General features: G+C 32.0%; 1 protein-coding gene across 3 annotated transcripts in view; it reads right to left on the bottom strand.

The window, feature by feature from the left end:
* Positions 1-25,144, bottom strand: part of LOC148941316 (uncharacterized) — a 42,010-nt gene extending 16,866 nt beyond the window's left edge. For 2 of the 3 annotated variants that reach the window (XM_089104101.1, XM_089104103.1), the window contains exon 1: positions 24,815-25,129. In XM_089104101.1, the coding sequence (XP_088960227.1) occupies positions 24,815-24,997 (183 nt within the window). In that variant the 5' untranslated portion in view covers positions 24,998-25,129. Of the gene's footprint in view, positions 1-24,814 lie in introns of all 3 variants that reach the window. The other variant, XM_089104100.1, reaches the window with a different exon arrangement.
* Positions 25,145-25,490: the final 346 nt, after the last annotated feature.

The raw sequence follows: 25,490 nt of genomic DNA, 5'->3' as shown, positions 1-25,490 counted from the left end.
CGATTTCCGATTTTTAAGAGTTGAACTGAAGTCCAACTTTAAGATTTTCGGCTTCAAGGATTTCGAAGATGTCAATTGCACGCTGAAGGGTTCTGCTAAGATTCAGGATGTCGTCTGCGTAACATATCAAGGACAAGTTAGCATATGACAGAATCAGCGAAGATGGACACTGATCTTGTGCATCAAAGATATAGTTATTGAAGAGGTACGGAGAGGTGACTGCTCCTTGACGCACTCCTTTCTTGACTGGAACTAGTCGGGTGCGCGGAATGGGGGTCAAACCCTTGTCAGGAGGTAGCTTCAGTCGGATCCGTAATCTAGAATACAGATTCCTGAGAGAACGAATGAGAGCTAGATTCAACCCACGTTTACCGGCCTTCAAAAACATCGCAGCATGGACTAGAGAGTCGAATGCAAGTCTAATGTCGTGTCCTGCCAAAGAAAGGCTCTCTCCAGAAGATTCGGCATCTATCAAGACATTAGCAACGACTGTTAAGGCATCAGCACATCCAGTTCCTTGCTTGAAGTCGAACTGTTGCGGAGGAGTGTAGCATACTTTTTCGAGTTCCTGTATAAACAGTAACTCGAAGAGCTTTCACAGTGACGTAGGTACAGTTACCGGACGGAATTCTGTACATTGAGTTTCAGATTTTCCCTTTTTAGAAATGGGAGTCAGATCTCCGATGCAGAAAGAGGCAGGAACAATTCCTTGAGAGAACATCATCTGCGTAAGCAGAGAGAGATGTGCCGCGAGAAGTTTACCTCCGTGTTTCAATTGGATCGCACTGACTTCGTCAATGCCAGATGAGCCTTTCCATTTGAGTCTACAGATGACATCTTCAACAGAGCGGATACTGACGATAAAATCTTCATCAGGGTGAGAAGATAGAAACTGATCCAAAGCAGCCTCGCAAGATTGTTTGATGGAGGAGCCAGGAGCTGAGGACTCCAATCCGTACTGTGTATGCCATTCATCTTCAGGGATGTCGGCTGGGGATGAGGAAGAAGAATTTTTTGCAGAACGAGAGACAAACCTGAAGATCATATTTCTATCTTGTTTGGCAGGGGCAGAATAATGATTGACTAGATTTTTCCGATGCCGATTTGTTTATGTTCAGAAAGCCACTGGCAGAACTGGTCTTCAGGTGGAGAAATCGGTGAACAAAGCACAGAATGGATACAACTGTATTTTTGCCTTTTTATCAATTACTAGAACATCTAGTGACGGGGAATCTGCATCTCAGGCCCACGGACTCGTAACCATACATCAAACATTTGAATTCATTTTTATACTCCAACTAGCGGAAAAAAATTTGCACCACGAACTCTGTCTGAGCAGCTGCAGGAGTTAGATCTAGTTTTCTTTAGTAGCTAGTGGTCTTATTGTAAGTACGCGACATAAGAATATAGACATGCGAACTGACGACGGTTTTGATGAAACATTTCAAAAAGCATAACAATTTTCTTGTGATTGCGGCCTCACTGAAGACCTTTTGCAAAATTCTCAGAAGTCTGATTCTTCATGTAAAAGACCAAAGCGTGCACAACAAGTAACTTCCTCCTTACGTGATTTGTAACCATGTCGACTTTGGGAAAAAGGAATCTTGCTGAAGTGAAAGAATCAACTAAAAATGCTTTCAGAAGGGATCATTTTCTTGTGACAGACAATTGTGCTCCAAGTTTGAAAGTCGCTTCGTGAATGCTTCCCGCACTTTATCAATTCTAGCCGACTAGCTAGTGTAGCATTGCATTACAAAGAAGCTTACATTGACACAACTCTGTTGGCCTCGTAAATGGATCTTGTGAGAAGATGTACACTCATTAGCTAATATGCCAAAAGATTTCTTTGTGCTTCGCGATTGTCTGAAAGCACTGTCAATAGCGTATTTCGCAGTTTTGAAAATTATGCAAATCTTCACTGCTCTGTCTATTACAACAGTAGAGTTGCTCGTCTGGATTTGCTTACGCCCCCGTACCAAACAGGTTTTTCAGGTAATTGCGGATCAACACAATCTTTGCCAAGAGGAACGTGTATAACTTGATTGGTGAGTAAGATTTGAATAAAAGGATTAGTTTTCACAACAATTCATATTAGTAAGAGAATTGGATTCAAAGAGAATAGTTTTTTGATGGTCATTAAAAACGAAATTTTTGTGTTAAATAAGTAGTTTTTGTATCTTTTAAAAGAGATTTACGGGGATTGAGAGACTCAGTTGCTGGATTCCATGTGATTTTTCTTTACATGGTAGTCATTATTATAATATTTTATATTTTATATAAATTTTTTTTGAGACTAAGTTGCCTAATTACGTGTGATGTTTCTTTACTTGATTGTCATTAAAAACGAAATTTTTATGTTAAATAAGTAGTTTTTGTTTCTTTTAAAAGAGCTTTAAGGGGATTGAGAGACTCAGTTGCCTGATTCCGTGTGTTTTTTCTTTACTTGGTAGTCATTAAAAACGAAATTTTCGTGTTAAATTAGTAGTTTTTCTATTTTTTAAAAGAGCTATAAGGGGAGTGATAGACTCAGATGAATGTTTCAGTTTTGATTTTATATTGCTGGTAGTCATTATATTCTAAATTTTTGTGTTAAATCTTTATTTTTTGTATATTTTAAAAGAGCTTTAGAGTGATTGAGAGACTGAGTTGCCGGATTCCGTGTGGTTTTTCTTTAATTGGTGGTCATTAAAAAAGACATTTCTGAGTTAAATAAGTAGTTTTTGTATCTTTTAAAATAGCTTTACGGGGATTGAGAGACTCAGTTGCCTAATTCCGTGTGGTTTTTCTTTAATTGATGTTCATTAAAAAAGAAATTTTTGTGTTAAATAAGTATTTTTTGTATATTTTAAAAGAGCTTTACGGGGGTTGAGAGACTAAGTTGCCTAATTCAGTGTGGTTTTAATTTACTTGGTGTTAATTAAAAAAGAAATTTTTTTTTTAAATCATTATTTTTTGTATCTTTTAAAAGAGCTTTACAGGGATTCAGAGACTCAGTTGCCAGATCCCGTGTGATTTTTCTTTACTTGGTGGGCATTAAAACGGAAATTTTGTGTTAAATACGTAGTTTTTTTATCTTTTAATAGTGATATACGGGGTTTTAGAGACTCAGTTGCCGGATTCTGTGTGGTTTTCCTTTACTTGGTTGTCATTAAAAACGAAATTTTGGTGTTAAATAAGTAGTTTTTGTATCTTTTAAAAGAGCTTTACGGGTATTGAGAGAGTCAGTTGCCGGGTTCCGTGTGGTTTTTATTTAATTGATTGTCATTAAAGAACAAATTTTTTTGTTAAATAAGTAGTTTTTGTATATTTTAAAATAGCGTTAAGTGGAGTGAGAGAATCAGTTGACTGATTCCATGTGGTTTTTATTTAATTTATTGTCATTAAAAAAAAAAATTTTTTGTTAAATAAGTAGTTTTTGTATATTTTAAAATAGCTTTAAGGGGTTTGAGAGACTCAGTTGCCTGATTCCGTGGGGTTTTTTATTTACTTTGTTGTCATTAAAAACGAAATTTTTTGTGTTAAATAAGTAGTTTTTGCATCTTTTAAAAGAGCTTTACAGGGATTGAGAGACTCAGTTTTACCATGTCACAGTTACATTTTTAATGATTTTGCAAAGTTCATTTTGAATTTCTTTCGTTGAAATGCAAGAGTTGGAATATTTCAGTAGTTTTTGTTTGTGGTTTACCTTGTCACAGTTACATTTTCTTTTATTTTTCAAAGTTCATTTTGAATTTATTTCTCTGAAATGCAAGAGTTGGAATATTTCAGTAGTGTTTGGTTGTGGTTTAACTTGTCACAGTTACATTTTCTTGATTTTTCAAAGTTCATTTTTGAATGTCTTTCGATGAAAAGCTATATTTTGAATATTTCAGTAATTTTTGCTTGTGGTGTACCTTGTCACAGTTACATTTTTCTTGATTTTTCAAAGTTCATTTTGAATTTCTTTCGCTGAAATTCAAGAGTTGGAATATTTCAATAGTGTTTGATTATGGTCTAACATTTCAAAGTTACATTTTCTTTATTTTTCAAAGATAATTTTGTTTTTATTTAATTGAAATACTAAAGATTGAATACATTAAAATTGATTTGGTGTGTTTCAAAATGTAACAGCTACATTCTATTGATTTTTCATAGTTCACTTTTAATTTCCTTCGTTGAAATGCAAGAGTTGGAATATTTCAGTAGTGTTTGGTTGTGGTTTACCTTGTCACAGTTACATTTTCTTGATTTTTCAAAGTTCATTTTGAATTTCTTTCGCTGAAATGCAAGAGTTGGAATATTTCAGTAGTGTTTGGTTGTGGTATTCCTTGTCACAGTTGCATTTTCTTGATTTTTAAAAGTTCATTTTGAATTTCTTTAGTTGAAATGCAAGTTTTGGAATTTTTCAGTAGTGTTTGGTTGTGTTTTAAGTTATCACATTTTCATTTTCTTGATTTTTCAAAGTTCATTTTGAATTTTTTTCTCTGAAATGCAAGAGTTGGAATATTTCAGTAGTGTTTGGTTATGGTTTACCTTGTCAAAGTTACATTTTCTTGATTTTTCAAAGTTAATTTTGAATTTCTTTCGTTGAAATGCAAGAGTTGGAATATTTCAGTAGTGTTTGGTTGTTGTTTAACTTGTCACAGTTACATTTTATTGATTTTTCCAAAGTTAATTTTGTATTTCTTTCGTTGAAATGCAAGAGTTGGAATATTTCAGTAGTGTTTGGTTGTGGTTTACCTTGTCACAGTTAAATTTTCATGATTTTTCAAAGTTCATTTTGAATTTCCTTTGTTGAAATGCAAGAGTTGGAATATTTCAGTAGTGTTTGCCTGTGTTTTACCTTGTCACAGTTACATTTTCTTGATTTTTCAAAGTTCATTTTGAATTTATTTAGTTGAAATGCAAGAGTTGGAATATTTCAGTAATGTTTGGTTGTGATTTACCTTGTCACAATTACATTTTCTTGATTTTTCAAAGTTCATTTTGTATTTCTTTAGATGAAATGCTAGAGTTTGAATCTTTCAGTAGTTTTTGGTTGTGTTTTACATTGTCACATTTACATTTTCTTGATTTTTCAAATTTAATATTTAATTTATTTCTTTGAAATGCAAGAGTTGGAATATTTCAGTAGTGTTTGGTTGTGGTTTACCTTGTCACAGTTACATTTTCTTTATTTTACATTTTATTGATTTTTAAAAGTTAATTTTGAATTTCTTTCTTTGATATTTAAGAGTTTGAATATTTCAGTAGTGTTTGGTTATGGTTTACCTTGTCACATTTACATTTTCTTTATTTTTTAAATTTTAATTTTTAATTTATTTCGCTGAAATGAAAGAGTTGGAATAGTTCAGTAGTGTTTGGTTGTGGTTTACCATGTCACACTTACATTTTCTTGATTATTCAAAGTTCATTTTGAATTTCTATAGTTGAAATGCAAGAGTTGGAATATTTCAGTAGCGTTTGGTTGTGGTTTACCTTGTCACAGTTACATTTTCTTGATTTTTCATAGTTCATTTTGAATTTCTTTCTCTGAAATGCTAGAGTTTGAATATTTCAGTAGTGTTTGGTTGTGGTTTACCTTGTCACAGTTACATTTTCTTGATTTTTCAAAGTTCATTTTGAATTTCAGTAGTGTTTGGTTGTGGTTTACAATGTCACAGTTACATTTTCTTTATTTTTCAAAGTTAATTTTGAATTTCTTTCGCTTAAATGAAAGAGTTGGAATATTTCAGTAGTGTTTGGTTGTGTTGTACCTTGTCACAGTTACATTTTCTTGATTTTTCAAAGTTATTTTTGATTTTCTTTCGCTGATATGCAAGAGTTGGAATATTTCAGTGTCACAGTTACATTTTCTTGATTTTTCAAAGTTCATTTTGAATTTCTTTCGTTGAAATGCAAGAGTTGGAATATTTCAGAAGTGTTTGGGTGTGGTCTACCTTACCCCTGTGTCGTTCCCTCGCATCATTAATATTCATTCTGAACTTCATCTATTCAAAAGTAGGAGTTAGAATATTTTAGAAACTTTAGGTTATGATTTAACGCCTCACAGAAAAATTAACTTGGTTTTTAAAATTTCTGAAATAATTTAGATTGTTTAAATGCAAGAGTTTGAATATTTCAGTAGATTTTGGTGATGGTTTACCTTGTCACAGTTACATTTTCTTGATTTTTCAAAGTTCATTTTGAATTTCTATCGTTGAAATGCAAGAGTTGAAATATTTCAGTAGTGTTTGATGGTGGTTTACCTTGTCACAGTTACATTTTCCTGATTTTGCTATGATTATTTGATTTTTTTTCGTTAAAAATTAATAGTTGGACTATGTCAAAAGCGTTTGGCCATGTATCAGCTTGTAACAGTTAAATATTCAGGATATTTCAAATATTATATTGTATATCTATCGTTTTAATTCACTTTTTGTAATCTTTAAGAATTTTTTGTGTGTGGTTTACATATTAACAGTTAATTTTTCTTGATTTTTAACAGTTCATTTTGAATTTCTTTCGTTGAAATTCACGAGTTGGAATATTTCAGCAGTGTTTGTTTGGGGTTGAACTTGTCACAGTTACATTCTCTTGATTTTTCAAAGTTCATTTTGAATTTCTTTCGTTGAAATGTAAGAGTTGGAATATTTCAGTAGTGTTTGGTAGTGGATTACCTTTTCACATTTAGATTTTCTTGATTTTTAAAACTTGATTTTGAATTTCTTTCCTTGAAATGCAAGAGTTGGAATATTTCAGTAGTGTTTGCTTGTGGTTTACACTGTCACAGTTACATTTTCTTGATTTTTCAAAGTTCATTTTGAATCATTCCAGAAACGTGATTAAACGCGTTTTTAAACTATATGTTATTTGCATGCCTTTCCTTGGCACCTTTCCAAACGAGTGGGGATTCCCCGTTGGTTCCTACACATTGCAAAAAAGTGAGCAGTACGAACACTCCACATTTTCAACCAGACTGTTTTTTAGACAACACACCCACAGAGATGACACACACACATAGAAACGAGACACGCACAGACACGACACACAAACAGAGTCATAGTGAGAGAGATATCCAAAAAGTTAGGTTGACCTAGGTTCACTTAGAGTGGCGCGCCACTCTAAGTGAACCTAGGTCAACCCAACTTTTGGATATCTCTCTCACTATGACTCTGTTTGTGTGTCGTGTCTGTGCGTGTCTCGTTTCTATGTGTGTGTCATCTCTGTGGGTGTGTTGTCTAAAAACCAGTCTGGTTGAAAATGTGGAGTTTTCGTACTGCTCACTTTTGCAATGTGTAGGAACCAGCGGGGAATCCCCACTCGTTTGGAAAGGTGCCAAGGAAAGGCATGCAAATAGCATGTAGTTTAAACACGTGTTTAATCACTTTTCTTGAATGATTAAAAATGAACTTTGAAAAATCAAGAAAATTTAACTGTGACATGGTCAACCACAAGCAAACACTAATGAAATATTCCAACTTTTTAAGTTCAAAGAAAGAAATTAAAAATTAACTTTTAAAAATCACGAAACTGTAACTGTTACAAGGTAAACCACTACCAAACACTACTGAAATATTCAAACTCTTAAATTTCAACGAAATAAATTCAAAATGAACTTTGAAAAATCAATAAAATGTAACTGTGACAAGTTAAAACCTTGCCAAACACTACTGAAATAGTCCAACTCTTGCATTTCAACGAAATAAATTCAAAATTTACTTTGAAATATCAAGAAAATTGAAATGTGACATGGTCAACAACTAGCAAACACTACTTAAATATACAAACCAGTGCATTTCAAAGACAGAAATTCAAAAAGAACTTTGAAAAATCAATAGAATGTAAGATTGGCAAGGTAATCAACGAGAAAACACTTCTGAAATATTCAAAATACTGCATTTCAACATCTGAAGTTCAAAATAATCAAGGAAATATAAAGTCCATTTCACAGTGATAAGTTCCACACTAACGTAACACTACTGACAGCTGCCCCAACATGCATTGCCTCACAGGAAATTCAAAATGAACTTTGAAATATTAAGAAGATGTAAATGTGACAAGGTAAACCACAACAAAGCACTACTTAAATAGTCCATCTCTTGAATTTCATCTATAGAAATTCATAATGAACTTTGAAAAATCAAGAAAATTTAACTGTGACAAGGTAAACCATAACAAAACACTACTTAACTATTCAAGCTGCGGCATTACAAAGTAGCAAATACAATATGATTAACGAAGAATAATGAAAAAGTAGGATCTATTAGTTGAACCTCACCCAAACGCTGGTGAAATATTCCAACTCTTGCTTTTCATCGAATGACATTCTAAATGAACTTTGAAAAATCATGAATTTGTAACTGTGACACTGAAGTATTCCAACTCTTGCATTTCAAAAAAAGAAATTCAAAATTAACTTTGAAAAATAAAGAAAATGTAACTGTGACAAGGTAAAACACAACCAAACACTACTGAAATATTCCAACTCTTGCATTTCAGCGAAAGAAATTAAAAATGAACTTTTAAAAATCAAGAAAATGTAACTGTGACATTGTAAACCACAACCACACACTACTGAAATTCAAAATGAACTTTGAAAAATCAAGAAAATGTAACTGTGACAAGGTAAACCACAACCAAACCCTACTGAAATATTCCAACTCTTGCATTTCATCGAAAGAAATTCAAAATGAACTTTGAAAAATCAAGAAAATGTAACTGTGACAAGGTAAACCACAACCAAACGCTACTGAAATATTCCAACTCCTGCATTTCAACGAAAGAAATTCAAAATGAACTTTGAAAATCAAGAAAATGTAACTGAGATAATGTCAACCACAACCAAACAATACAGAACTATTACAACTCTTTCATTTAAGCGAAAGAAATTCAAAATTAACTTTGAAAAAATAATGAAAATTTAACTGTGACAAGGTAAACCACAACAAAACACTACTGAAATATTCCAAATCTTCCATTTCAACGAAAGAAATTCAAAATGAACTTTGAAAAATAAAGAAAATGTAACATAAAGAAAATGTAACAGTGACAAGTTAAACCACAAACAAACACTACTGAAATATTCCAACTCTTGCATTTCAACGAAAGAAATTCAAAATGAACTTTGAAAAATCAAGAGAATGTAACTGTGACAAGGTAAACCATAAACAAAAACAAATGAAATATTCCAACTCTTGCATTTAAACGAAAGAAAATCAAAATGAACTTTGAAAAATCAAAAAAATGTAAGTGTGACAAGGTAAATCACAACCAAACATTACTGAAATATTCCAACTCTTGCATTTCAAAGAAAGAAATTCAAAATTAACTTTGAAAAATCAATAAAATGTAATTGTGACAAGGTAAAACACAGCCAAACACTACTGAAATATTCCAACTCTTGCATTTCAACAAAAGAAATTCAAAATGAACTTTGAAAAATCAAGAAAATGTAACTGTGACAAGGTAAATCATAACAAAATACAACTGAAATAATCCAACTCTTGCATTTCAAAGAAAGAAATTAAAAAACAAAATAGAAAAATCAAGAGAATGAAACTTTGACATGGAAAACCCCAACAAAAAAATAATTAAAAATTCAAAATATGTATTTTAAAAGAAAGAAATTCAAAATGAACTATGAAAAAACAATAAAATATAACATTGACAAGTTAAAACACAAACAAACACTAATGAAATATTCCAACTCTTGCATTTCAAAGAAAGAAATTCAAAATTAACTTTGAAAAATCAAGAAAATCTAACTGTGACAAGCTAAACCACAACCAAACACTAATGAAATATTCCAACTCTTGCATTTCACAGATAGAAATTCAAAATGAACTTTGAAAAATCAAGAAAATGTAACTGTGACAAGGTAAACCACAACCAAACACTTCTGAAATATTCCAACTCTTGCATTTCAACGAAAGAAATTCAAAATGAACTTTGAAAAATCAAGAAAATGTAACTGAGACATGGTAATCCACAACCAACCACTCTATAAAGAGACCACCTAGTGTTTTACAACAAATTAAATTCAATTTCAATAATGAACTATTAAGAAGCGGTAACGTTCTCCCTTTGCATCACATACAAACCCTCGTGACAGATTCCCACTATTGTATTTCCTCGACTTACAATCAAAATAAACTTTTAAAAATCAAGATAATGTAACTGTGACAAGGTAAACCACAATCAAACACTACTGAAATATTCCAACTCTTGCATTTCATCTAAAGAAATTCAAAATGAACTTTGAAAAATCAAGAAAATGTAACTGTGACAAGGTAAACCACAACCAAACACTACTTAAATAGTCAAACTCTTGCATTTCAACTAAAGAAATTCAAAATGAACTTTGAAAAATCAAGAAAATGTAATTGTAACAAGGTAAACCATAACCAAACACTACTGAAATATTCCAACTCTTGCATTTCATCGAAAGAAATTCAAAATGAACTTTGAAAAATCAAGAAAATTTAACTGTGACAAGGTAAACCACAAAAAAAAACTCCTGAAATATTCCAACTCTTGCATTTCAAAGAAAGAAATTCAAAATGAACTTTTCAAAATAATTAAAAATGTAACTGTGACATGGTAAAACTGAGTCTCTCAATCCCTGTAAATCTCTTTTAAAAGATACAAAAACTACTTATTTAACACAAAAAATTTCGTTTTTAATGACCACCAAGTAAAGAAAAAACCACACGGAATCTGGCAACTGTGTCTCTCAATCCCCTTAAAGCTCTTTTATAAGATACAAAAACTACTTATTTAACACAAAAATTTGGTTTTTATTGACAATAAATTAAAGAAAAACCACATGGAATCAGGAAACTGAGTCTCTCAAACCCAATAAATCTATTTTAAAAGATACAAAAACTAATTATTAAACAAAAAAATTTCTTCTTTAATGATAATAAAGTAAAGAAAAACCACACGGAATCAGGCAACTGAGTCTCTCAATCCCCGGATAGCTCTTTTAAAAGATACAAAAAACTACTTATTTAACACAAAAATTTAGTTTTTAATGACAACCAAGTAAAGGAAAACCACACGGAATCCGGAAACTGAGTCTCTCATTCCCCTTAAAGCTATTTTAAAAGATAAAAAAACTAATTATTTAACACAAAAATTTCGTTTTTAATGACAATCAATTAAAGAAAAACCACACGGAATCCGGCAACTGAGTCTCTCAATCCCCGTAAAGCTCTTTTAAAAGATACAAAAACTACTTATTTAACACAAAAATTTAGTTTTTAATGACCAACAAGTAAAGTAAAACCACACTGAATTAGGCAACTGAGTCTCTCAAACCCTGTAAAGCTATTTTAAAAGATACAAAAACTACTTATTTAACACAAAAATTTCGTTTTTAATGACCATCAAGTAAAGAAAAACCATACGGAATTAGGCAACTGAGTCTCTCAAACACCTTAAAGCTCTTTTAAAAGATACAAAAACTACTTATTTAACAAAAAAATTTCGTTTTTAATGACCACCACGTAAAGAAAAATCACACGGAATTAGGCAACTGAGTCTCTAAATCCCCGTAAAGCTATTTTAAAATATACAAAAACTACTTATTTAACACAAAAATTTCGTTTTTAATGACCATCAAGTAAAGAAAAACCACACAGAATAAGGCAACTGAGTCTCTCAATCTCCTTAAAGCTCTTTTAAAAGAAAAAAAAACTACTAATTTAACATACAAATTTCGTTTTTTAATGACCATCAAGTAAAGAAAAATCACACGGAATTAGGCAACTGAGTCTCTCAAACCCTGTAAAGCTCTTTTAAAAGATACAACAAATGACAACCAAGTACAGAAAATTCACATGGAATCCAGCAACTGAGTCTCTCAATCCCCGTAAAGCTCTTTTAAAAGATACAAAAACTACTTATTTAACACAAAAATTTCGTTTTTAATGACCATCTAAAAAATATTCTCTTTGAATCCAATTGTCTTACTAAGAGTAATTATAGTGAAAATTGGTCCTTTTATTCAAATCATAATCACCCATAAAGTCATAAACGTTACTCTTGGCAATGAGTGTGTTGATCTGTCCCTCCTAGAAAAACCTGTTTTGTACGGGGGCGCAAGCAAAGCCAGACGAGCAGCTCTACTTACAACGGCTAGTAATCAGAAATTCTTTTCTACATTAAGCCTGATTTAAACCTATTTAAGATCAACAGTAGGCGACGAAAGGCTCAGTGATCTGATGTTGATATTTAGTGAAAAGGCTCTTATGAAATTGGTTGACTTCAATGCTATGGTTAGAAAATATTTTTATATATATAAAATTATTGTGTAAAATTAAAGTATATAAAATATATGGTTAGAAATATATTTTTAGAAAAATGAAACCTTATCGGTTCTCAGTGTTACAATAAAACTGTAAATTACTTTCCAACTTAAGTTCTCTCTGTATTCATTAAACACTTCTAAATACTTCTTACTATTATTAGTCGATTTTGGGAGAGACCTGTGCTAACCACTATGAAGAAATATTGTTCTTCAGCAACTGTGAGCCGACCAATTTAGGGGGCCCATAGAGGTTGCTTAGCCTCACCCCCCCCCCCTTAGTTCATAATGAAATGACGCCACTGGATATTTAACTTCGTAAATGCTACGTATTTGGATTCAATGTAAAATATAAGTTATCTCAATGGGTTCAATAAAAACCAGGAATTTCAATTAAAAGTAAAAAGTACCATAAAAAATGACAGCAAACGCAAAGTATTTCATATTTTAGGGATGCTGGCAGTCGTTCACCCCCCCCCCCTTTCACTTTAAAGTTTGGTCAGATCTATCCTGGAAGTATTTTGGAGGGCAGCGAATTTAGCCAGTATGAAACTGCGATTGTGTTATTTTGCAAATGTTTTTCAAAAGATTGCATCTGAAAATGTTATTATTTAAAGCATATTTTAATGTATCAGCCCTTTGTTCTTAAAGTAGCGGAGAGAAAAGTTTTTTAATCTTAAATCACGTTGTTCTTGTGCAAGAGCTGATAAAAAAAAAAAAAAAAAATCTAAATTTGATTTTTTTTTTTTTTTTTTTTTTTTTTTTTTTTTTACTTTTCCGGCTCCTCTTATATATTTCTGTTTCGGTAAGGTCATAATGATTCTTTTTAGTTTCATTAAGAAAACATATTTTTAAAGGAATTCTGACTCATTTTTAGTCTCCAACTAAGGGTAATTTTAACAGCAAAGGGACTGTCACTCCTGCAACGTTCTGTCTTTATGCTACAGTTCAGCTCTGTGTAGCAAGTCCCCAAAGAAAAGGGATAATTTAAGCGCCCTCTTAATTGGTGTAATAAGGTTCATAAGGATCTTAAACCTTAGGAAGGATTTACAAAAATTGCGACGCGTAGGTTTCACCTTTACGTAGTCCTGGGCTCAGTACACAACGATAGTGATCACCTGGATATTAGTTCATTATTGCTGTTCCTTCTCCACAAGCAATATCCTGGTCAGTCAGGGTCTATTAATAATGAATAGCAAAGTACCAATCAGCCCTTGTACAAGGATGCCCTCAACTAAACTGTTGCTATTACAAACTGCCGCTGCCACTGCTTGCATATGAACCAAATGAAGGTAGCCTTGCCTTGAACAGAAGATGTGCAACAAAGTAAACAGAACCGGCCTCGGTGGTAGTCCCTAATGTATACCATACTACCCACAAAGATGGCTGGGATATCCTACATGTCAAGGTTGTAAATAAGATCAAGATTTTGGCATGACTTCTGGAAGGTTTGTGATAAATTCCCGCTCTAAAGACGCTTTTCAGGTCTTTTGATATGCCGCACGGAAACTCAAACGTACCGCCAAGCATACACAAGCTCAGAAAGTCGAGAATTTACCCATTGACTACAAAACGGAACCAAACGTATTGTGGTTACACTTCCAAAGTAACAGGGTTGACTTTGACGTGCCAAGTCGCATAACAATGAAAGCTGGGTAAGCAGTCATAGGGACGTGTTCGTGCTACCAACGAGAGAGCTAGACTTTAGATTTAAAGCTGAACTAGACACGCATCTATCTTATGCAAAACTTGACCGCAACCTCATAATCATATACAAATGGTACATCAAATTCATAGAGTAAAACTAAAACAAAAAGATCTCCTGGACAAGGCGGGATCACTTCAAAGCATCTACAGCACGGCGCAGAGCTTATTTATATATATATATATATATATATATATATATATATATATATATATATATATATATATATATATATATATATATATATATATATACGGTCGCCGTATATATATATATATATATATACGGCGCAGAGCTTATTTATATATATATATATATATATATATATATATATATATATATATATATATATATATATATATACTTTAAGACTTCAAGAACGTACATCTTCTACCAAAACAACTAGAAAGAATACAATAAACCACACAGTTTCTGTTTAATGAATTTTCACGTGCGTGGGTGAAATATCTGAGATCCAATTGGTTAAAACCATGATATCCAGTCAAGAACGCAGATCCGGGGGAGAGGGGGTGTTGTAAAGTGGGGAGGGGGGAGGTTTTAAGGTGTCACCGCCGTTTGCCAACACCTTGGAAAATTTACCTATTCACCTTGATAATTTAGCCTATGAGTTCGCGTAGCAAGCTGGGCGATTTTGTCGACTCTTAAAATCCCTCCTCTCTACTTAAAACTTTAGCTGCATCCCAGTATCCAGTGAGCCTAGCAGGGATTCGTTAGTAAGAGACCATATCACATGAATGTAAGGTGATGTTTTCATATTAATATGTGAATGATTAAAATTCCAAGTCCCGCTATTGAAATTTGGATTTGGATAATCAATTTCAATAAATATTTTACAGATCTTTCAATCAGATTTTCACGTATTTGTGTTTATGTAACTAAACCGGCTTCTTTGATTAAATTTTTTCTTATTTGTCACTTCCGCAAATATTCGGAATTTCTTTCGTGTGCTGAGAATCTGCTGATCAAAAAAGTAAAGAAAATCAAAGAATTCTTCTAAATGGCCTAATTTTTGGAATCCAATGTGAATTATTGAGGCTTTTCTTTGGGTGAGGCTTTTCTTAGGTAAGGTTTTTGTTTTCGGAAGGGAATTTAGCGGCAAATTATATCGGTATCGTATCGGTGCGATACCGTTATATCGGTATAGATACAGGACCCCAAAAATACATTTCGGCCGGGCTTTACTAGGTATCCTATTAAAAAATAGTAATTAATAAAAAATCCATTTTTTCTCAAATCAAAGCAAAGATTAACATTAAAACTTTAAACGAACAGAAATTATTCAGAATACAAACAGGTCTGCCCCTTCCTCGACCCTCCACTCTTTAAGCTACAAGTTGACATTTTGTCGTAATCCCTTAAGAACGACTGCTCAAACACAAGTAATGTTGATTATTTTGAAAAGAAAATAACATCCAGTGCAATAGCGCTGCCTAAATAAAGAGCGATATGACTTCAATTCAATGCGCTATTTTTTTTTACCAATTTACCTATGCACCAACTAATGGAGCCACAGATTGCCAGAAATAGGCGTTGAACTCCGTCCTCATATATGAACCAAGATATGACACCCTCAGCGTCAAGAGGAATTTCAAGGCGAAGATTTGCAACGATGAAGACAATTGTGTCAAAGTTTTGGGAAACCATAGTCTTAGAAAATACAAAGAATATGGAGAGTTGCTGATATAAATGGCTCAGTCTAATGACTTGGTCGTTGGCGGTGCTCTCTTCGCCCACGAAGATACCCACAAGTACCCCTGGACTTCACCCGACAAAAGTAAAAAAAACAGACCGACCACTTTCTAATATGTAATAAGTGACAGACATCGTTGTGCGATTAGCATTTAGAGGCACTATATTTTCTCTGACCATAGCCTTATGGTTGTCAAAATCAGAGTTAAGGTGTCAGCCCCAAGACGGGTGAAGTTAGCTAGGCAACAGCCTTACGACCGTAAAATACTCAACGATGGAGGAACCTGGTCTCAGTTTGCACTGAAGGTTACCAATAGGTTGGAAGTGATCAGTAAACTGAGCAACGAAGACCCAGAGACAGCTTGGACGGCTATCAGACAAACCTACAATAATGTATCCAATAAAACACTTTGCCTGAAAAAGTCACCGAAGGAACAGTGGATCCCCGTGGAGTCCTAGGATCTGATCGAAAAGAATATCGAAAAGAAGAAAGTACTTCTCAATGTCCTATTCCCTAGTTCAAGCCAAGCCCTCGAACTCAAGTATGCTCCGCTTAATAGGGCTATCAAGAATAGGGTTCGTGCTAACAAGCGTCATAGCGTTGAACTGAAAGCTGAGAAGACTGAAGAAGTTGCTAGACGCGGAGACTCTCTGTCAGTATAGCAAATCACCACACAGACGACAGCTGGATTCGTCAAGAATGAGACTGGACTGCCCTTATTCATCCTCAAAAAGTAAACAAAGCCTGAGTAACGCATTTATAAAAGTTTTAAATAGACTGCCACCTGCTGATCCTCAAAATATACCTGACATGCCATTTCTAAACCTGGCCATTGATATTAAACCCCCCTCTAGTGGGGAAATACAAAAAGCGGTTCAAAGGCTAAGGTCCAGCAAGTCCTCAGTAGAGAACTGGATCGAAACCAAGGCGATAAAATGATATATAAGTACTTCTTTGTGGAAAAAAACTCTTTGCGATAATTTGGAGAACGTCAGAAGTTCCAGAAGATTGGACGAAAAGCGAACTCGTAAAATATTCAAAAAAGGCGTTGCTACAAAGTGCGAAAACTGGAAAGGTATATGCCTAGTCTCAATATCTGGAACACTATTAGTGACAATCCTCCTTAGCAAGATCCAACCAACACTAAATGGCCATGTCCGTTAGGAACAGCCTTGATTCCGGCCAAATCGTTCGTTCACTGACCTCATATTCACTGTGAAAATGCTCTCAGAAGAAGCAAATGAATGGCGAAATAAGCTGTACTTGGTGTAAAGCTTTCAACTCCGTAGATAACCAAACGTCTTAGAGGGTCCTTCGATACTACTGGATTCCCGATAAGCTCATCCAAATCATCGAAACTTCCTACTAAGACAGAACATTGCGTGAAGACAAGTAATGGGAACAACCGTTCCTTCCGCATCATGACAGGGATGATGCCAGGTTGTTTGCTATCACTATTGTTATTCATCAACTATTGTGAATGACATGTGACGGCCATGGAATCTAGTTAGAAAATAAGAGACTAGGAGATGTTGACTTCGCAGATGATATTAGTCTCCTAGAGACCTGCTAGAAAAAGCTTCAGCAATACCTCAACCAAGTCAAATACTCTGTCGAACCTTTCGGCCTCAAAATCCATGCCAACAAAACAAAATTAAGGCCAACACTGGATCTCCACGTAACCTACACTGTGAAAACCAGACCATTGAGCAAGTCATGGTGTTTAAGTATTTAGGGAGCATCATCCACAATACCGGGTCCTGCCACAGAGATTTAAGCTCAGAATTGGATAGGGCAATGCATCTCTTAGGAAACTGATCCAAATTTGGTGTAACCAGCAGTACTCTCTCCGACTCAACCTGATACTGTTCAACAACAGCGCCCTCTAAACGCTTTCCTATGCTTTCGGAATCTGGTACTCAGGCCAACACCTTGAAAGGAAACTCCTTGGGCTCAAAAATATGTGTTTAAGCCGCATTCTAAATATCCATTGGACCCAAAAACGGTACCAGAAGAAAAGGACGCCCCTAAAACACCTTATGAAGCAGCTACATTAGAGATTTTAATCCTCTAATGGCGTGTCATATTGTTTGGAATAGGTTGCCTGAATCAGCTCGAGGGTGCCACTCATTCGGTTTTTTTAAAAAATTGTTAAAAATTCTTTTGCTCCGTAGATTTTATTTTTTTTTTTTTTTTTTTAGTCTATTTAATCTAATTAATTAATTTAGTTTATTTATTTATTTTTTCTATAGTTTTCATTTTATCTATATTTTCTTTTCTTCTCCTTCGTATATGAGTAAGTGATCATTTTAAATTTTCTTTTGTTTTTCATCTCTGAGTAAGCATTTCATATGTCTTCCCCCCTTTGTACAGGCCAATGAGCATTTAGGGGAATAATAACATGCAATATTGTATGTGTATATAATGAAGAATAAAACTTATCTTATCTTATCTACCGAACTGACCTCTCATATTTCAATGTCTCGCTTCAACCTCAATGATGGTAGCCGCAGAGGTTAGGGACAATTGGCGAATCTTCTTGGATGCCCTAAGTTCCTCTGGAGGCCTGAGAGGATCTAAGGTATAAGATAAGACTTTGTATGACAGAATTTGTGGTAGAAACTTCAGAGGGGCTCATTCGATTGAAGATCGAAAGTTCTAGTGCCCTTTTTATCATTTGAAAGTAGTTGAACGGCAACTAAAACCCCTTCCGTGTCTTTCTTAGCTGCCCCCTTCTTCAACCCCAAAGACATACGACCAAAATTTGGGATAGTAATTTTGTCCAAAACAGTCAAAAGGTCCAATAACTATACTTCCAGGAATGGCATGAACCCCCAAAGATCCTGGGAAAAGGGCTATAAAGCATGCAATTTTCTTAGTGTTTATACTTAGGTTTTATTAGGAGAAAAAAGGGGTATGTAAAAATATCCATGGTATGCACAAAAAGACTAAGGATATTAAGCTGAAACCTTGAGGAATATCGAGGGAGAAATAAAACTAAATAAATACGCTGAATGTCCAGGCTGTCATAAGGGCTCTTTTATTCTTTTTAAGACTTTGTTTTTAAGACCCATGCAAAAACAAAATTATGCAGTATGCAAGAGAGGGGAGGCTTGTGGACCTCCCTAATTCCTCAGTCTGTACATTGTTAAGACATTTTTTAGTGGGAGAAACATACCCATATGACAATTGCAGTTTTTAGGTGTGAATTTACAATTGCCCTTCAAAAACTTAAATACATTTTTTTTTTTTTTTTTTTTTTTTTTAATGCGATTGCGAATTTATTTCTTTCTCGAGGCATTGGAATTTAATTAAACTTTTCCATATTGCTCCTGAGCTAGAGTGTTCTTTCTTAAAGCACTGGAGTTCAATATAATATTGGGGAAGAGGGTGGGGGTCACCATCCCACTAATATAAAGGATAATTTTTGTTATTTTGAGTTTTGCTTTCACTTTTTATCTTTATTAAAAAGACAGTATCGGTTGAATTTAATTTGTTTGTTTTCAATACCATATTCACAACGTTTCAGAAATATGATCTTTGTATCTCAATAATTATTACTAGACAAACTGTTTTGACCTTCAACCTTACACCATTTCTTATTTCTGATGGAACCTCAGACCAACAAGGCAAAGGGCCTTGTATTCCGTTACAACCCTCTAGACTGATAAAAAGGGCAAAACTCCAATTATTTTCCGAAAGAGCCTCCGAAAGAGTTTAAAACAGCTACTAAGACCTTTGGTTCAATTCTATGAGGAATACAATCTCGTCATCGTAGTTTTACGGGAATGTAGGCAACAGAGCTTTTCCTGTTCAACTTGAAATGTTACAATATGCTCACCTTTTTCCTAGAGATTATCAACTAGCCCTTGGGCCAAGAATTTGGTATTTGCCCTTTCTGTTTATTCGTAAAAGAAAAAAAATTAATAAAAAAATCCTAGAACTGAAATGGATCAAATTTTAATGCGATCTAAATTAACTAAGTTCTAAAAATGAGTAGAAAATTTCAAAAATTCAGAACATAGAAAGGAGAAACATACATAAAAGATATATGTTCATATATATATATATATTATGTTTAAGAGGTAATTACTTGGCAAAAAAAAAAAAAAAACAAAAAAAAAAAAAAAAAAAAAAATGTCGGCCAAAACCACCAAATTATACAAATTTGCACTTGAACGAGGCTTTCACCTTACCCATCTATCCAACTACCTAGGACCAAACAGTATAACCAAACCATTAACCAAATAGAAATGTCCAAATTCACGCAAAGTCGTCATCAATAATTGTAAGTCGTTGTAAATTTACAAGCAAAAGCAACTTAAATCTAGCAAAATATTTCCAAGTAGAACCTTCCATTTAGGGCTCATCAGCTATTAAAAAATACATACAAAAAGTGTTTCAATGTTTCCTTAATAAAATCCCAGAGGTCACTGAGCAGAGACCATTCTGGAACAAATGAAGACTGTTCCAGATGTGTCTTTTATTGGTATCTGGAACCAATTACAAATTTAAAGATCCTTAAGCTTGTTTGAAAACATCTACAAACTCAAAATTCCAAAAAGAAAAGCGCAAGAGAAATTATATTAAAATATCATTCAGTATTTCTTTACAATTTTTTGTTTATTTAATTAAGAGTTTATGATACGTAAAACTAAATTTTTTGAATTGCCGACTAATTTTTTTGGCAGAAAAACCTCTTGAGATCAGTTTTTCGCTCAGATTTTTATATCTATTTTTAAAATATGTGTAGGCTAATTACTGCATATTTTTGCATACCTAAGTAATAGGGAATAATAAGCCGAATAAGTAATATTTGAATGTATATTACTTTCAAGGAATGGAAAATTAATTATTTAAAAATTAAAATCATCCGTTTTATTATATAATTTAAAAACTAATTTATTATTATTTGAAATATTAATATTTAAATCCAAGAAATGGTCGGAGTGTCCCATCCCATAGCTAGGCTCAAGAATTAACTCTTGTGGATAAATATTTTTTTGAAATCACCATACACTCTGCACAATTTATTACTAAGAGATCGTCCAGATATCTTTTATTATTTGAAAGGTTATATTTTATATTGCTTGGGCTATTTGTATTTATCATATATTCGTGTTCTAATTGACTTAAAAACAGGTCTGCTATGAATAGACTCGCATTCCCACCCATAGGAATACCTACAGTTTGTTTATACAAATTCCCATTAAATCTTATAAATGTATTAAAAAGAACAAATTCTAATAAATCGCATACCATATCCAAGCTATAACATCTTGAATTAATAGTACTTCTAAAGAAATTCGTCCATCGGGCTTTTTTATTAAAAGTATCAATTTTAAAAAATGCGATATTAGAAAAAAGAAAAGATTTATTTATGACAATTTTAAATTTTTTTAATAATAATTTAAGTGAAAAATTTTCATACAGAGTAGTATAATAAAATTACTCGACTCTTTGATCCGAAACATTCACCAAACAATCTATTATTTGTACCGAGTTATTAACACTTCAATAAGGGTTAAAGTAAGAAATTTTTTTAATTCCGGAGCAATATGCTTTAAATTTATTCCTAATTTCTCCAAAAATTAAAGATAGATTAGTAGCCGCAATTCTGGTTGGATACCTTGCTGCCCCAGCAATAAAACGTGGTTTTAGTGGATATTTATGAAATTTTATCGTCCAATATATGAAAGGAAACTTTTCATCATTATCATTTATTTTAATACCGAATATTTTTAATATTCTTTCTTATATTTCCTCAATTGATCTCTTCTCCTCCATATGGGCCTTTTCGTATGTATTTGTTGTTTGTAACTCTTTTGATAAAATATCAGAATAGAGTTTCTTGCAAATTATGGCAAAATTATTGCTAGCTTTATCAACTGGTACAATTATAAATTCATTCTGTATATTAGCAATTGCTTTTTTCATATTGGCATTATAAAATATTGAATTTTTCACAGAATCTGTTGGATTAATTCTTTACATGCTATTTCTTACACTAGTCAAAATCAAATTTATCCAATTCTGAAATCTATCTTGAGTAATTTTCTCCTTCTTGCACCAATTATCAATAAATAAGTTCAAATCATTCTTTAATCCCCTAAGAATATCTGCTGGCCTTATGCGGTAAGAGAGACGGAATTTAACACCCATTTTCATTTTATTTTGAAGATCCCAATGCTTTATAACGGACAAATCCCCCGTTACAACATGCTCATAAGTTTTATCCACATACGGTAAAAATTGTTCACCATTACAAGCTGTTTTCCAATTACTCCTCATGCCAAGTTTTTTAAGTATTGAATTATAGTTATAAATCATTTGACCAATTGTTTTTGAAAATTTATATGTTAAAATTGGACTACCATTATACACAAATTACATGGAAGGATATTCCTCACTCTGCGCTGGTTTAAGATTCTTGGAAAATTCATATCTTCTATTTGCTTAGAACTAAAATTAATAGACAAATATAATCTGGTATCCTTATGTACAATTTTATCAGATTTATTTTACTTCGAAATTAATTTTGATTAAGCCAAAATGCAAAATGCATCATAAATTAATTTATTTTTTGAGTTACATGTTGTAATATTTTTTTGCAATCCAGAATACTTTTATTAAATTATTCCTTGATAACTTATTTAAAGATTTTATTAAACTAGTCATTCCATTAGTCTTAAATATGTGACCTAAATCCGTTAAAAATGCATTTAAATCTAAATAATTATTTTTATTATTTTTTCTATGTCCTCTTGATCGGTTTTTATGTTTAGTGGGGCAATTAAAAGAAGGGTGCTCAGTTAACCCACTAACAAAGTTAGAAACCACATTCGACACGTCTCTGTATTGTGCAACTCAACCATTTAGCCCAAAAGGATACGCAGTACCTAGAGCCTGGTTCCAATACTCTTTTCGTCTGCGTAATTTTTTATTTTTTTTCTTCTTTAGTAAAGTTTTCAAGGTCCGGATTTTCTAAGATTTTAATAGTTAGATTATATATTGAGGAAGTACCATTATTGCAATGTTGAACTAGATAATTGTTTGTTTTTTCGTTGGTAATTGTAGTTTTATGTCCCGAAAATCTCTTATATATGTTGTTAATTGTTTCCCCACATATTGTAATTGACAATTTTTACATTCTAGTAGATAGATAATATTATTTGTTTTGCAATTTTCCTATCCAGTTCATAAACATTGAAACTTTTTATTATATAAATTGCTTTTAACATAATTTCGAGGGATTAAGTGATCTTGACAAAGAAAACAACGACCATTACACTTACTAATATTCAGCAGACCCCTTTGAATATTATCATTACCAATATTATTCAATAGAAAATCAGAAATCAAATAAATACAAAACGACAAACAATATAAAAGTCCAAAACATCTCCAAAAGCCAAGCCAAAAGTCCACAAGTAATAAGGTTACTCTAACTAATCATACAAAAAAAAAAAAAAAAAAAAAAAAAAATCACTAGATCCTTTGAATATTATATATATATTTATATTATATATATATTTATATATTATATTTGAATATATATATATATATATATATATATATATATATATATATATATATATATATATATATATATATATATATATATATATATATATATATATATATATATATATATATATATATATATATATATATATATATATATATATATATATATATATATATATATATATATATATATATATATATATATATATATATATATATATATATATATATATATATATATATATATATATATATATATATATATATATATATATATATATATATATATATATATATATATATATATATATATATATATATATATATATATATATATATATATATATATATATATATATATATATATATATATATATATATATATATATATATATATATATATATATATATATATATATATATATGTGTGTGTGTATATATATATATATATATATATATATATATATATATATATATATATATATATATATATATATATATATATATATATATATATATATATATATATATATATATATATATATATATATATATATATATATATATATATATATATATATATATATATATATATATATATATATATATATATATATATATATATATATATATATATATATATATATATATATATATATATATGTATAATATATACGTATATTCATATATTTAAATATATATAAACTCTGTTTTGGGTTTTGCAAGTAATAGTTGTTCCGTAAAAAGATCTATGATTGGTCAGCTAAAAAAAAATCAACCAATCTGAAATAAGCTTGCAATTTTACTGATTTTAAGCAAACTTAGACAATCTGAAACCACTATAATGCTGGCAAATAAACAAAACCCAAGAATTGGCAAAAAATGCACGGCCTTTAGAAATATGAAGAAAATTTAAACCCATAGAAAAAGTAGCAACTCATCTCTAAGCCTCCAGAAACAAACTATTCCACTTTGTTGAAGTTTCTATTGAAATATCGTAAACTGGCCGTACCTTCAGCATTGTAAGCTCACACTAAGGATGTAAGTGTAAGCTTACATCCTTGGACAGTATGTCATAAATTCCACTCACAGAAAAAGAGAAGTATAGGATGAAAGACCAGCGGAACTGAAGTTTGAGCCAGAGCTGAGAGTAGTGTGCACAACTGCAAAAAGGATACACAGCCCTAATTCTAAGAAGGGTGAATCTTTGAATTAGTCAGTATTTTTCTAGCCTTGAGGTCCATGGCATAAATTGGATTAAACAAGAGTTTTCCGTGAATAAATCAAACAGATTAATGGAAGCCTGATTCTGAAAGATTTTGCGGTCAGATTCTTCCGTTAGCCCGGAGTTACACTATATTTTCCAAATAGAATAAGTGACGAAAACTGACGGTATCTTACATATATCTTTTTTTTTATTTCCATGATATTAATAAAAGAAAAACGGCTGCTCTCCGTAGGTAACTATCAATTTCGAGAGCTGTCATCGTTTCACAAAATAGGTGCCCTTCCAATCGGCTCTTCTTCCAGTTTTCCTCCCCTCTTACCCTAGTAAAATTTGTCATTTGAAACCTTAAGAAGAAAAATAAAAGAAAAAACTAACCTCGGGAATTATCTTCTCAGCGAAGAAAACAGCATCAGTCCAGAAATGGTCCATTCCCATCAATTGTGAGCTCATGATTGTGCTAGCTCTGTTCATGCTCTCTGTGCTCATATTGTAAGGCAGTTGAGATGGCAGCTCCATCCTGTATTTTCTAATATAATTTATTAAGCACATGTCATCCATATCCCTATCTAATGGCCACTCGGTTGAATTAGGACAGGGTTTCACTTTATTATGGTGATAGTTTCTTATAATTACAAATATCAAAGTTAAACTTGTCACAATGCAAACGTATCGAAAATTTCTTTTTTTCAAAGTTCTTAGCCTCATAGTGATGCGAACCACTAACAAGCTCTGAAAACTTAAATGAATAAAAGTTGTAACGCCAGTTTTGTAATTTGTAGAACTGTTATGCACACGCGAAAGTAATAACCAGCAGAAATTACAAAATATCAGAGAAATGAATTTAGGTGTTCTCTGTTAGAACTTGAGTCTCTGCATGGCTTGCACCAAACTTATATATAATTTAAACCACCATTTTAGTCTTTTATTTCATTTTCAAGATAAAATAAACTAAATGGGATATGAGTATAAAAACATTAACAGCATTTGATTTTGTACAGTATCTAGAAGAAGAATAACAAAAATTCTAAAGAAAGTCAAAATCCAGGGGTGG

The sequence above is a fragment of the Artemia sp. Qi Xiang Cuo genome, chromosome 18, assembly GCF_049724085.1.
Source record: "Artemia sp. Qi Xiang Cuo chromosome 18, ASM4972408v1, whole genome shotgun sequence".
Lineage (NCBI taxonomy): Eukaryota > Metazoa > Arthropoda > Branchiopoda > Anostraca > Artemiidae > Artemia > Artemia sp. Qi Xiang Cuo.
Note: the sequence above shows the minus strand (reverse complement) of the source record. Positions and strands in the feature narration are given on the sequence as shown.